General features: G+C 60.6%; 1 protein-coding gene across 1 annotated transcript in view; it reads left to right on the top strand.

Annotated features, from left to right (window-relative positions):
- The window catches only part of ZFPM1 (zinc finger protein, FOG family member 1), a 35,755-nt gene that overhangs the window by 11,954 nt on the left and 9,853 nt on the right, over positions 1-13,948 (top strand). Inside the window, exons 2-3 of the mRNA XM_032121955.1 lie at positions 2,873-3,004; positions 5,150-5,239. Of these exons, the coding sequence (XP_031977846.1) occupies positions 2,873-3,004; positions 5,150-5,239 (222 nt within the window). The remainder of the gene's footprint in view (positions 1-2,872; positions 3,005-5,149; positions 5,240-13,948) is intronic.

The raw sequence follows: 13,948 nt of genomic DNA, 5'->3' as shown, positions 1-13,948 counted from the left end.
GACACATTCCATTAGCCCAGGTTGCTCCGAGCCCAGTCCAACCCGGCCTTGAACGCTTCCAGAGACAGGAATTGGAAGGAGTTGGATGGGAATTTTTATTTAAATTCGTATTTAAAAATAAACACTTGGACCTGACGGCAGCGCCGAGCGCCAGCCAGCAAAGGCAGGTTGCCACCAGCCCACACGTGTTCCCGATCCAGGACCTGCTTTCCACCACGGGAACTCCTCCTCCTCTTCCTCCTCCTCCTCCTCCTTCTCCTCCTCCTCCTCCTCCTCCTCCTTCTCCCTGCTCCAGAGCCGGTGGGAAAGTCTGTGGCTGTTGCTATTTTCTATCTGTTATCAAGGCCTCTTATCACTTTGCTCTTGTCTCCGTGCCGGCTCTCCGAGCGCCCAGGGTCTCGCTCTTGGCAGCCTGGAAAAGTCCCCCCCCCCCCCCCAACCTCCTTGATATTCCCTATATTCTTTTGCCTTTCATTTAATTTACCAGCTAAGCACAAAGAATCAAGAAAAGCTTTATTGTTCCTGCGCTGGGAGAGCCTTAATTGGAGTGCAGCGATCAAATCATTACCTGGATAACTCCGGGTTTCCCTGGGAATGCCGACCCTCGGCCCCAGCCCTGGTGGCACGGGCTCACGGCCTCGGCTTCCTGCAAGTTTTTAGAGTCACCGTCGGTTTTTATTTTTTCTTTTTTTTTTTGAGGAAAAAAGAAGAAAAAGAAGAAGGGAAAAAAAAAAGAAATCCTTGCTCGTTATCAATAAAAAAAAAAAAAAGAGAGAGAAGGAGGGAGGGAGAAGAGTTAATCGTCGAAGCGGAGTATCTTGGAAGGGAGCGTTTTTTGGCTCTTCCCCTCTCTGTAAAACCAGCCTCAGTAATTCAGTTTTAAAGCATGAAAAAAGGGAGTTGATGAAATTCCACTATCAGCACTGAACCAATATGCAAAATATCTCGCCGAGAATCAAATAGCTATTATGTTTTCATTTCCATTTCAGCGTATTTGCTTAATGAAGAATAGACAGATCAGGCCAGCCGAGGGAGGCTGTGTGCGGTGATAACTGTGCAGGGCTCCCAGCAATCCCAGCAAGTGACGCTCCGCTCCTGCTCCGTGCTCCCTCTCCCTCACTCGTTTTTCTTTTTTTTCCCCCTTTTTTCCCCGTTTTTTAGAGTTGTTTTCCCAGCGGTTCGTTTAACCCGCGCAGCTGGGAGCGCTGGCGGTGCCTCCATGGGCACCCATCCGTGGGGAGTGGGATGCTGCAGCGGGGTCGGGATGCATCCCAGGCCGTGATTCCGGGATGCTGTTGGCCACCCCTCCTCCCCACGGGCACTGGGTGACGCCGTGGTCCTCAAACGCCATGGTTGGGTTTATGTGGAGCATCCCCATCTCCCTCGCGCTTGGGAGTGTTTTGGGGTGGGATGTGGGATGCATCCAGGGACGGTGTGAGATGATTCCAGGGTGCTGTTGGCCGCCAGTCATCCCCGTAGCAGGTTTGGCACAGTTGGGTTTGTGTGGAGCATCCTCATCTTCCTCATGGCTGGGCCCCTCAGTGTTTTGGGGTGGGATGTGGGTGGTCCCAGGATGCATCCAGGGATCGCAGTGACGAGATTCCAGGATTGCTGATTCCCCCTCATCCCTGTAGGCACTGGGGGACACCGCAGTACCCAAACCCCAGCTGGATTTATATGGGGCATCCCCATCTCCCTCCTGGCTGGGGATGGACATTTCAGGGTGGGATCTGGGATGCATCCAGAGACCATGGATGGGATGCTGTTGGCTGCCCATCACCCCTGTAGGCCACGATGCTGTGGTACCAAAGCCATGCCCATCCTGCTTCCCGCTGTTCCCGGGCAGGATGTGGGTGGTCTCGGCACCCTTGGGTGGGTGCCAGGTGCCCTCCTGGTCCCACCCCTCCCTTCCCAGCCCCGTCCACCCCTCCCTGGGCAGGCTGGAGGTGCCAAACCCCGGCGCAGGCGAGCGTTGGGTTAACTTTATCAGAAGCCCAAGAGCCGTGAAGGCGTGAAGGAAGAAATTAGCCTAACAATGTTTCATTTACAGCGGGAGAAACGATTTGTTAGCTGGCGATTGTTTCTGAATATTATCAGAGCCTTTTTAATTGTGCTGGAACTGAAATTAGCAGAATTAGAATAAATTGCCTTCCCTTCTCCGGCAGCCTCTTTATTCACGCTCATTGTTGTGTGCTTTGTATAGATTATGGGCTCTTTGTTCTGCTGCTGTAAATATACATGCCTGGAGTCACGGCGAGCAGCTGAGGTCTGCAGACGGGCTGGCCCCACTCCGATCCTCCCGTGATCCCCCGATCCCGGGCCCGGGTGGGGCCCCGGCAGCCCCCGGCACCGCGGCGTCGTGTGGTGCCAGCCTCGTGTGCCGCCGGTGCTGGGCCTTGCTGTCGTGCTTTGGGGGGGACAGGGATGCTGCATTGCCATGGAAACGGCCGAGAGGGGTGGTGGGGCTGAGGGGTGTCCCCCTGTGCACCCCCGTTGTCCCCTCTGTGTCCCCCCTGCAGCGTCATCCCCCTCTGTCTGCGTCCCCCGTCAGATAAGGGGTGGCTATTTCTGGGGTCCCTTTTGGGGACGGGTGACGCCACAGCCGTGTGCCCCCCTTGCTGCCAGGCTTGTTCCCCGCAGTGCCTCAGGGAGGGGACGCCTCAGGAACACCTGGAGCAAGACACGGCCACCTCTGCAAGGGGACAGGGGACCCCAGGGAGGTGCTGGGCCATGGGACGGCTGGGCAGGGGCTTTCCCTTCCCTTCCTGTGGGGTGTTTCCTCCCAGCATCCTGATTTCCCGGCTGGGAAAACCTCCTGGGGTCTTTTCCCTCGGGTTGTCCCCTTCTAACCAGCCTGTCCGTGTTCCTGCAGGTTCCCTGGCAGCGATGGAGGAAGGTGAGGATGCCCCGGTGGGGGACAAGAGCCCCTCAGAGAGGGACGGGGCCACCTCGGACCGCGAGGGCTCCGCCGAGCGCGACACCTGCAGCCCCCCCGGCAGTGACGGTGAGCCCTGGGACTGTCCCTGCTGTCCCCTCCCCACGGGGAGAGTCTCTGCTGGTGGGGCAGGGTGTTAATTAGCTAACGAAGCAGCGTGGCCACCCCTTGGGACTGGTGGGTCAGTGATACCCCCGTGTCCCTGGGGGGTTCCATCCCTCTGGGCAGCCTCTGGCCGGTGGCAGGACGCCCTGGGGACAGCCCAGGCTGCAAAGTCGTGTCCCTTGGGGGATAAAGTGACCCCACTGGGGTGTAGAGTCACAGAGTTTGGGGTACAAAGTGACCCTTCACAGGGATGTAAAGGGACCCTTTGGGATAAAAAGTGACCCCTTTGGGTGCAAAGTGACCCCTTAGGTGCAAAATGACCCTTCCCCCTTCCTTGGGGTGCAAAGTGTCCCATCCCAGGGATGCAAAGTGACCTCTTGGGGTACAAAGTCACATCCTTTGGAATACAAAGTTCCTTTCCCCATTCAAGATCTTGGTCACGTCCCTCCGGGTGCAAAGTTCCTGCTCCCAGGGCACAAAGTCCCATCCCTTGGGGTACCAAGTGACTCCCCCAGGGTGCCCAGCAGCCCCACAGGCCACAGGTGCTGGCCCTGGGTGGGTTGGGGGCACAGGGCCATTGGTGCCACCGTGCTGCCCACGCAGCCGCCAGGCTGCCGCCGTGCCGAGCTGCACCGCGCTGTGCCGCGCCCCAAAGGTGGCTGCGACTCAGGGCCGGGCTGAAACAGTCCCAGATATCCTTTGAGTTCCTTCCTGTGGAGGTGGGGGCAAATCCCAATCAGTTAATGTTTGCAGTGCCCTTTGAGATAACCGCGCCGGGGCAAGGCTGCGCCGCCTCACCGAGCCCAGCCGCGGCTCCCGGCAAACCCCGCTGCCTCCCACTGCTGGCTCTGGGGGAGAAGTGTCCCCCAAAACCAGGGCAGCCAGGCCACGATGCACCAGAGATCTGCACCAGCTGGGGCAGGGGAGGACCCCGATAACCGGGATGGGGAGGGGACCCTGAGAGTTGGGACAGGGACAGACCCCAATAGTCAAGATAGGGAAGGGACCCAAATAGCTGAGACAGTCAGGGACCCCAAAATTTGGGGCAGGGAAGGGACCCTGATATCCCCAACAGATGAGGTAGGGAGAGATCCCAATAGCCAGGGCAGGGAGGGGACCCCCATATTTGAGGCAGGCCAGGGGATCCCAACGGCCAAGGCAGGGAGTGGACCCTGATAGTTGGAGCAAGGAGAGACCCCGATTTCGGGGAAAGGACCCCGACAGCCAGGGCAGGGAAGGGATCCTACAGCACAGCAGGGAGGGAGCCCGATAATTGGAACAGGGAGGGGACCTGATGACTGGAGCAGGGAAGGGCCCCCAGTAGCTGAGTCAGGGCGGTCTCCCAGGCAAACTTTGCTCAGCGGTGGAGGGAAGCGAGGTCTCTTATCTGATGGGGGAGCAGAGCTGGGGGCGAGGAGCCGGAGCCGGGGCGCGGAGCTGCACCTGGCACTGGCCTGCCTCGATAAAGAGGTGATAGCAGAGATAAGGCCAAGCAGCAATAACGGCCACTAAAGCTTTCAGCGCGATGGATAAAAATCGATATGCCAGGCACTTTGATTTATAGCCAAAAATAATAGGACTTTTATACCCGGTGATTGATTTATTTGATGTTAATCATTGCGCTTATCACCTGTATTAATAATCTCCGATGGCGGTGACGTCACCGCTGGGCGGCCGCGGTGGCGCCGATCGATTGGGCTCCGCGCTGCCTGATCCGCCCGGGACGCCAAGGCAAACATGTACTTTGGGCACTAATCTGCCACACTGTCATATGCAGATTGGCCTTATCAGCCCATCTCCAGCAGCAGTTAATGGAGAAAATAATTGTTATCAAGTTGCTATGAATACGCCACAAATAGAGCCGTGAGGGGAGCGGGGCGCAGCCCGCTGGCGTGGGATGGCACGGATGTGCCGCGGGCTTGGGCTGGGCTGGGGAGTCTTTGGGGTGGAGGGGCTTGGCTGGCCTGATGGGGCATTCCCAGGGGGATGTGAATCCCCTCCCTGTGGCCCTCCCACGGGTGTCACCGGGCCCCGTGGTCCCAGCCCCCATGGAATGCTGCCCCTGTAATTCTCTGCTCGTGACCTGCTGCCTTCCCCCTCCTGCTGCAGAGTCCAGAGATGCTCTGGAGAGTCCGAAGGAGCCGGACAAGACGGATCCTGGAGAAAACCCCCAGGAGCCGGACACATGGAATGGGCCAGGTGAGTCCCTGGTGTGTGGCCAGTCGTCCCACTCCGTCCCAGCGTCCTCACTGGATCTGCTGGAGCGCTCCTCAAGCATTCCCCTCCTCTTGCAAGCACCAGTATGAGGAGGACTGGGAGCGCTGGGAGCCGGGCAGGCTGCACAGCCCAGAACTCCTGCTGGAGGGGAGGTGTGAGGCGATGGCTGTCACTTGCCGCGTCCCTGGGATGCTGTTGGGATGGTAAAAGCGGATTCTGGAGCAGCAGGGATGCCATCCCCACAGCTGGCATCGCTCTTGCTGGCACTGGCAGGGTTTGGACCCACCCTGCATCGCACCAGGGCACTTCACCAACATCCTGGCAACCACAAGAGTGACGCTGGGGTGGTTTGGTGATGGTTATCAAAACCCCAAGGAGCGAATTCAGCCTCTATCTCCCCCTGATATCTCCGTGGGCACCGGGGCACCGGCGAGGCCGGGCTGGCCCTGTGGGCACCCCCAGCCCTATCACCCATTATCTCCAAAGCCACGAGGTTACGGGGCTGTGCCACATGGATTCCCAGAGTCACGGAATGTCTGGGGTTGGAAGGGAGCTCTGGAGATCATCCAGCCCAAGGCAGGGGCACCTGGAGCAGGTGGCACAGGAACACGTCCAGGTGGGACTGGAATGTCTCCAGAGAGGGAGACCCCACACCCTCCCTGAGCAGCTGCTCCAGGCCTCTGCCACCCTCCATGGGAAGCTCTTCCTGATCTTGAGGTGGAACTTCTTGTGGTTTAGTTCATGGCCATCGCTGCTTGGTTGGAGTCGTGGGTTGTTCCACTGGGAACGGCTCCTGGCAGGTGGATGGGGATGGGACCAGGGGAACCTGAGACCTCCAGGGGTGGATGTGCCGCATTTCGGGCCCTGATGGTGCTGCCCACACCCTGCTCCTCCCAGGGGAGCTCCCAGCTTTGGGGTAGGGAAGTGGTGACCCCGATCCAGGGCAGCGATCGGCCTTTGGGGATGGATGCCCCGGGCGGGTCCCGCTGTGTCCCCAAGGCCACCAGGCTGCGGGTGCTGGAGGTGCCTGGGAAGCGGCGGCTGCCAGCGCACATGCTCCTGCAGCTGCCCAAATCCCCACAGCCCGGCGGCAACCCCGCTCCCCCTTCCCGCCCGGCCGAGGGGAAGCTCCTGCCGGCCCCGCTGATATCCCGGCCCTTCCTGCGTGCGGGGCAGGAAGGAGCTGCGAGGCCACCCCCGGCTCCTCCTTATCTGCTCCCCAGCCCTTTGCCCCCGGCGCTCCCAGGATCCCAGTGCAGGGCAGGAGGGGGCTGCCGCTCCAACCCCACGGATCCCCCCGTTCCCTGTGGGGTCACCATCAGCCCCTCATCCCCAGCTCCCGAAAGGAGCCAGGCAGCCTGGCTGAGGCCGTGCCTCCCCTTCCCCCTCGCCTCTCGGAGCGGGTTATTTGCATTCTTTACGTAAAAGAGATTTTATTATCGGCCTCTCGCAGCCCATCTCTATTCTGGTAATTGGAGTGGTGTTAATTTCGGTGTGGCTGGGAGTCGCTGGCGGGCCGGCGATGCCGTGCCGATAGGGTGTTCCTCTCGCACCAACCGCCGCGATAGCCCCGGCTATCAGGAGCTCTGCAGGCTCGGCACTTATCAGGGATGGAGCTGGCGAAAAGGGAAGCTCGGAGCAGCCTGAATTTTCTGCTTTATCTGGCAGGATCCGCCGGGTGTCAGCCATGGCGGCCGCGAGGATGCGCCGCGCCGGGGGGGCCTTTGTTCGCGCCCCGCGGGGCCTCCCCGTCCCCTGGGCGGTTTTGGGGGGTCACTGGGTCACCCCCGCTGTGGGTTGGTGCTCCCAGAGGTGTTCCTGCTGTTCCAGAGGGGATGTGGCCTGCCAGGACCTCGCCCTGGGGCTCCCCAGCCCCACGTGGCAGGAGCGAGAAGGGGGGTTTTGGTTTATCTTTGAAACGACCTTGCTCCCTGGAGGGGGCCGCAGCTCGTCCGGCTGACGGGCAAATTCCCGGGAGCTGGAGGCTGAAATGCTCAACCTGGGAGCCTCTACGGATGTGCCACCCCTTCATCCAGGGTGCTGGGATATCCTGGCTCGGTTCTGCTTCCCAATGGAGCATGGCCATGCTTTGCGCTCACTCCATCCTCTGGCGGGGCTGGAGACAGGATGTCCATCCTTCCCAGATTCCCCCAAACCATCCCAAATTCCCCCACAGCCTCAGGTTTCCATCTTTCCCACTCATTTTGGTTTGCTCTGGAGAAGGGCCAGTAGCAGAGAATTTTGGGAACACCCACAGCCTCCAACTCCCATCCCAGGGCTGTCTCATCCCTGCCCAGCCAGCCTCAGCAATTCCAGCCAGTTTTCCCAGAAGGATGAGACGAAAAGCTCTGGCAAATTTCACGTGGAGCTGGGGTAGGAATGAAAGCAGAGCAGAGCCCTGCTGGGGGACAGGCTGCTCAACCACACGATGAGCCACCAGAGAATTCCCAGCGGGAGCTGCCGGAGGCTGCAGCCCCTGGGAATCCCGGGTTCTTCCCTTTCCGCCAGGTGGGACGAAGCTTTTTCACTTTTGTCCCTGTGGGAACACCACGGGCAGGGCCGGGATGGAGGAGCTGTGACCAAACCCTGGGTGGCTTCTGCGTTGTCCCAGCCAGTCGTGTCCCACCAACTTCCCAGGGAATTCTTCACCCCCTTCCCCACATCGGCATCACAATTTGCAGCTCCACCTTGCTGAACCCCAAGCCCTGCTGCTGTCTTGCCTGCTTGGGCTTTATTTAGTAATTAATTCCTCATTATGAAATATTAATTTAATATTAATACTTCCTCTGGGAGGTAACGATGGCTCTGGGTTGATTACAGAGCTCCGGCTCCTCTCCCGATCCCCCCAAACCCATCCTCACCCCCCACCCTCCATATCGGGATGGCACAGTGCAACTCATTTTTTTGGTGCATCTAATTAAAACTCCCAACTCCTTTTTTTTTTCCCCCCCAGCTCCCCCTTCCCCTGTGCTCCCGCTCCCCTTCGGTTGTGTTTATCTCCAGCTTCAATAATCTCCGGCTGCCCGGAGTTTGTCTGGAAACCTCAAGGTTTATTATCGGGGCGAGCAGGGCACAATGGGGGGGACGGCTCGTCCGGGGGGATGGGGGACATGGCCCCCGCCATGTCTGCCCCATCCCTCCCCCTCCACCCTGGTATGTGTGGGTGGGAAAAATTATTCCAGCTATTCCGTTTTATCGCTGGGAGTGGAGCAGCAGAGAGCGGTGCTCATGGGAGAATGCTGGGGGATGGGCGCAGTGGGGATTCAGGGAATTGGCACCCCCACCGTCCCAAATCAGGGGGTGCTCAGCACCCTGACATCCTCCCCCTGCCCAGCTTGTGTCCAGCAAATCCTCCTGCCAAAGGCAGCGGGATGGGGACGATCCCAGCAGTGCTGGAGGCACCTGTCCTGGATTTGGGACATGGAAGAGCACCTGTCCCTGCTGGGGTCACTGCAGGGTGGAGAGGACAGTTTGGGGACACTGATACAGAGAAGGGATGCTCCGACTGGTTTGGGGACGTTGCTGAGTGGAAGGGTGATCAGAGCAGTTTGGGGACATGGCTGGGATGGAGGGATGCTCAGGGTCCTTTTGGGAACATTGGCAGTGTGGAGGGATGCTCAGGATCCTTTTGGGAACACTGGCAGTGTGGAGGGATGCTCAGGATCCTTTTGGGAACACTAACAGGGTGCAGGGATGCTCAGGATCCTTTTGGGAACACTAACAGGGTGCAGGGATGCTCAGGATCCTTTTGGGGACACTGGCAGTGTGGAGGGATGCTCAGGATCCTTTTGGGGACACTGGCAGTGTGGAGGGATGCTCAGGCATCTCTGTTCCCATCTCCCTTCCATTTTCCCTTGGGAAGCAGAGCAATGTCTCACACTCTTGTGGTGAGAGCCCTGAGGGTGATGCTGCCAGCCTGGTGATGATTGACAGCTGTCAATCACTCCTCTTGCTGCTCTGCCCTGGCTGGATCTGAGGACCAATGGGGATTTGGAGCTTGGACCCTCCTTCTCCACCTGGGTACCCCCTTTCTGGGGGCTCTCCCATCCCCCTGCAGGCACTTGGGGCTGTGGCACGGACCCCCCTGTGGTCTCCTCCCCTTTTCCGGACGGGATATCTTCCCTCTGCATCGGCTCCGGGGCCCCTGCGTTCCCCTTCCTCCCCCTCTCCGGCTTCCTGCCCCCGCCAGTGCCCTCTTCCCGCTGCCTGGGCAGAGCTGGGGGGTCCCAGCAGCCCTGGGAGAGGGGACAGAGCAGGGACAGGGTGTCCCTGGCACAGGGGTCCCGCCACCCTGGCAGCCCTGGGGAAGCCAGGAAGTTTTCCTCCTTCCCATCCTTCCTGAGTGCTTTCTGGTGTTTTTCCCAGTGTTTATTCCTGTCCCCAGCCCTGTGGTCACAGGTCCCGTGTGTTTCCTGGTTCTCCCTTGTGAGGAGGACCCTTGGGAACAGGGGCTGCCTTGGGATTCGGCATGGGAACCCCTTGGGATGGGCTCCACGAGTGGGGACAGAGCAGGGACAGAGCAGGGACAGGGCATCCCTGGCAGAGAGGCCCTGGCAGCCCCAGGGAAGCCTGGAAGTTTTCCTCCTTCCCATCCTCCCTGAGCCTTTTCTGATCTTATTCCCAGTGTTAAATCCACATCCCTGCAGGCACAGGTGCCAGTTATTTCCTGGGGTGGGGAACCCCTTGTCATGAGGGATGACACCCCTGGGGATGGGGACCCCTTGGGATAGGGACCCTCTGGAGACAGGGACCCCCTCCCAGCACCATCCCAGCGAGGCACAGCAACACCCCAAACACAAATGTCCCGGGAATGCTTATCAGCCCATCCTGCTGGGGCAGGGCACCCCAGCTTCCGTGGGGCGATCCCAGGCGACACGTGGCACAGCCGGTGCCGCCAGCGCCTGCCAGCTGTGCCCCACAGCTGGCGAGCGGGGAGCGCGCCCTTTTGGGGTGCAGCCCCCCCCCGCTGTGTGTCCAGCCCCCCTGTCCAGCCCCCCCGGGGCCGGGTGGTGCCCGCTCCGGGCGTGGGGCAGGGCCCGGCTGCTCCATTATCCGGGGGCAGGGTTCAGCCTGATAAGGAGTCGCTTTTGGACTCGGGCAGCAAACAATCAATAAGTGGCAAGCGATGGGCAGGAGAGATAAAGGCGGAAATCCCCCCTCGGGTCCTGCCCCGCCAGGGCGTCCCCAGCACCCCAAACCGGGGGCAGAGCCCGGCTCTGCCACAGCCATCCCCTCTCCATCCACAGAGCAAGCCCAGGCTGAGCCCAAGCAGGCGCAGCCCAGCAAGGCTCGATTTAAACCCTCCTCGCTCCTTTGTCGTCCCCAAGGCTGCCCTGATTACTCGAGCACCCGGGACGGCAAAGCCGGGATAATCTCCTTAGCCCCTTTGGAGAGATTTCCCTTTGTGAGCGAGGTGAAGAGTGGAGATGCTGCGTGTTCACAGCTTAAGACTCTTCCCAATCGGCTCCCTCCATCTTATCGGAGCGGTGCCATCACATCATTGCAGTAGTTGAGTTGTCAGGATTTATTCCTTCCGCTGCGCTCTCGCCGCGTCTAAAAACAGCAGCTGAGGCCGGGACGGGGCCGCCGGGGGGAACTGGGGGGAACCAGGGGGAACCGGGGCTTCTCCAGCTCGGATTTCCCCAGGCAGGAGTGGCAGAGCCATGGGAGGTTGGGTACCCACTGACGGATCCATCCATCCCACTGCCAGGCCAGCTCCTGCAGCTGCCCACGTTTGCTCCTGGATGTTCCGGAGGTGCAGCCACATCCAGGCACCCACATTTGCTTTCCCTGCAGGAGGGAAGGGCAGAGGGGCCCCAGACAAACCCACCCATCCCAGCCCATCCCATTCCAAGCTGCTCCCACATCTCTTTGCCTCAACTGCATCCAAATGAACTGTTCAGTCCCTTGGCAGGGATCTGGGCTCAGAGGTCCATCTGTCCATCCATCCATCCGTCCATCCATCCATCCCTCCATCCATCCATCCGTCCCTCCTCATCTCCCAGTCTCTCCATCACCAGGGCCGGGGCCGGATCTGGCGCGTGGCCCCCCAGGCTGGCACAGGGCACTGAATTTAATCGGAACAAGGCGGCTGATCCCGGGATGTGATCCCGTGACACGCCGATTGCAGTATTTATCCTGATAGTATCCAGGCAGCTGCAAACACTGCAGGGACCTCTGTGCCCGGATGCCCACTGAGGGGCAGAGCCGTTGGTTTGGATGTGGTTCAAATCCTCTGGATGCAGCTGAGGCAAAGGGATGCGGGAACAGCTTGGAATGGGATGGGCTGGCACGGTCTGGGGGCCCCCTGCCCTTCCCTCCTGCTCGCCTCCCACAAGGAAAGCCAATGGAGGTGCCTGGATGCGGCAGTGCTGTTCATTTCCCTGGCTGTGGGAATGCTGTGGTCACTGTGTCCGTGGGCTCGGGCCGTTCATCTCCGTCACACCCCGTGCCGCAGGAAGACGCAGCCCCATGGCATCCCCACAGGCTTCCTCCCTCCGCTGTGCCCACCCTGGACCCTCGGGATGGGTGGGAATGCAGGTGCCGGCCATCGATTGCCCGGTGGCCATGGAGTGGTGACAGGATTAATCTTTGTTCCCGGCACAGCTCAGCCGGTTCCTTTGGAATCTCTCGATGGGGAGATAAACCAGGAGCAGCCCCGTGGTCCCGGGGTCTGTGTCACACCAGGCAGGTGCACCTGGGCGCTCCAGGGGCTTTTCCCCCTTCCTTCCTTCCTCCCTTCCTTCCTTCCTGCTGCTTTTCTCTGCGCCCCAAAGAGAACAGGCCAGTCCCTGCCCAGCTTGGTTAATGAGCTGGGAGATAAGCCCTGCTCCCGTGATAACGAGGGACCGATGGCCAGGTGAGATACCTGGGGGGTGTTCACCTGCCAGGGCATTCCACAGGGAGCTGCAGCCCATGGACTTTGCTCCAGGACACCCCAGGGGCTGGCAGCAGCTCTTCCCAAGCCTGCAGGCAGTGGGATGTGCCTGGATCTCACAGTGGGATCGCTCCCTGCCGCCTGGCGGTCCCCACGTGGGGACACAGCTTGCCGGCCTTGGGCTTTGTCCCCAGCGTGGAACACACAGCATCTCCCAGCCCTCCCCATCATTTTCCCTGTTCCCACTCAGCTGTGCCACGTGTTTAGCTGGAAAAATCATCTTTTCCCTCCGTTTTTCCCTTGCTGTGTTAACGTGGGCGCAGCGCCGGGGCTGCGGCAGCATCCCTGACTGGCACAGGGACCCCCATCCCACTGGAGGAGCTCTCAGCACCGCTGAGTCGGGGCTCAGCCCCCTTGGTGGGGTTCCAGTGCCCCGTTTTTGGGTGGGTGGAGGCCACGGCCGCGGGGCGCTGGCGGGAACGGGCCCGGCTCCGGCAGCACTATTTTTGTCCCCCTGTCTGGAACGGTTTTCTCTTTATCAGCGCCTGCGTGTTTTCTCTGCTGGGGATTGATACACACAAGATGAAGTGCTCTGACATGGGAAGTGTCAGGCGAACGCTCTTATCTCGGAGACATGGTCTCCTGACCCAAACGCCGCTGATTACCAGTGAGACGGGCAAGGGGGGGCACCGAGGGGGGGCACCCGGAGAGGGGGACGAGGCCGTTGGGCTCCGGTCCCCAAAAGCAGCCGGGATATTCGGGGTGGCAAAGCCAGAGTGGAGCCAGCGCTGCTGGGGCTCTCCTGGGGGTTTAGGGGTGGAGGGGAGGGTGGGCAGCTCAGGGATGCTGAGGCTGGAGGGGGTCCAGCACCCCGGCACCACTTTGGGAATCTGATGGGAGGGCACTGGAAATGTGGGAGAATGGGAGGGTCCGACTGCCCCGCTCAGCCCCGAGGCCGCTCTGGTGGTCACTCTGCTCCCCGCCTGCCCCCAGGTCCTTCACAGGAAGGCCCAGCTGGCCAAGGAGCTGCTGCTGCTCTTCTTCAGGGTCAGTGTGTGCCAGAGAATAAATCCCAGCAGCTCCTCCAAGGCCTCATCCCTCCTCCTCCTCTTCCCTGGGCTGAGGTGGAGCTGATGAGGAAATGGGCAGGGGGATGCAGGGCAGGAGGATGCCAGGAATGTGGGGGATGTAGGGTGGGAGGATGCCAAGGATGCAGGGCAGACACGGCCCGTGCCACGCTCCCTCCCAAAACCCCTTTGCAGGGATGAAATCCCAGCTAGAAACAGAGCCAGGATCTCCATGGCCAGGTGGCTTTGGGAGCATTCCCAGGCTGTGGGAATGGGAAGGCAGGGCAGGGGAGCTGTGGCAGAGCCCGTCACCAGCAGTGCAAGGGGCTGTGGCACAGGGATGGAGGGTGGCACGTGCCCGAGCACAGGGACCAGCCTGGTGACCCCAAACACCTCGGGGACCCTGGACACCTTCCCGGACCTCCCAGTGGGCAGCAGGTTTTGCCGAGGTGGCACGGGCTGCTGCCCTGGGATGTGCTCCGGGCAGTCCCCAGTGGCCCGGGGTGGCCGGAGGGGACCCGCGGGTGGCAGTGGCACCTGGGCGATCGCAGGTGACACCACCCAGCGCTCCCAGTCGCTCACCTCAGCTCACCCCAGCGCCGGGAGGATCCAGATGTCAGCCCTGCTAATAAACACATCAGATTTCAATCTCCGCAGCCATGGGATCGCTTTATCCTCCCCGCGCTCCCGGCTCCAAAGGCAATTTTGCCTTCAGCCAGCGCAGCCTCCTCCCTGCCCACGGCCCCC

This window comes from Corvus moneduloides, chromosome 12, assembly GCF_009650955.1.
Source record: "Corvus moneduloides isolate bCorMon1 chromosome 12, bCorMon1.pri, whole genome shotgun sequence".
Classification (NCBI taxonomy): domain Eukaryota; kingdom Metazoa; phylum Chordata; class Aves; order Passeriformes; family Corvidae; genus Corvus; species Corvus moneduloides.
The sequence above is the reverse complement of the archived record's forward strand: the minus strand, read 5'-3'. Positions and strand labels throughout refer to the sequence as shown.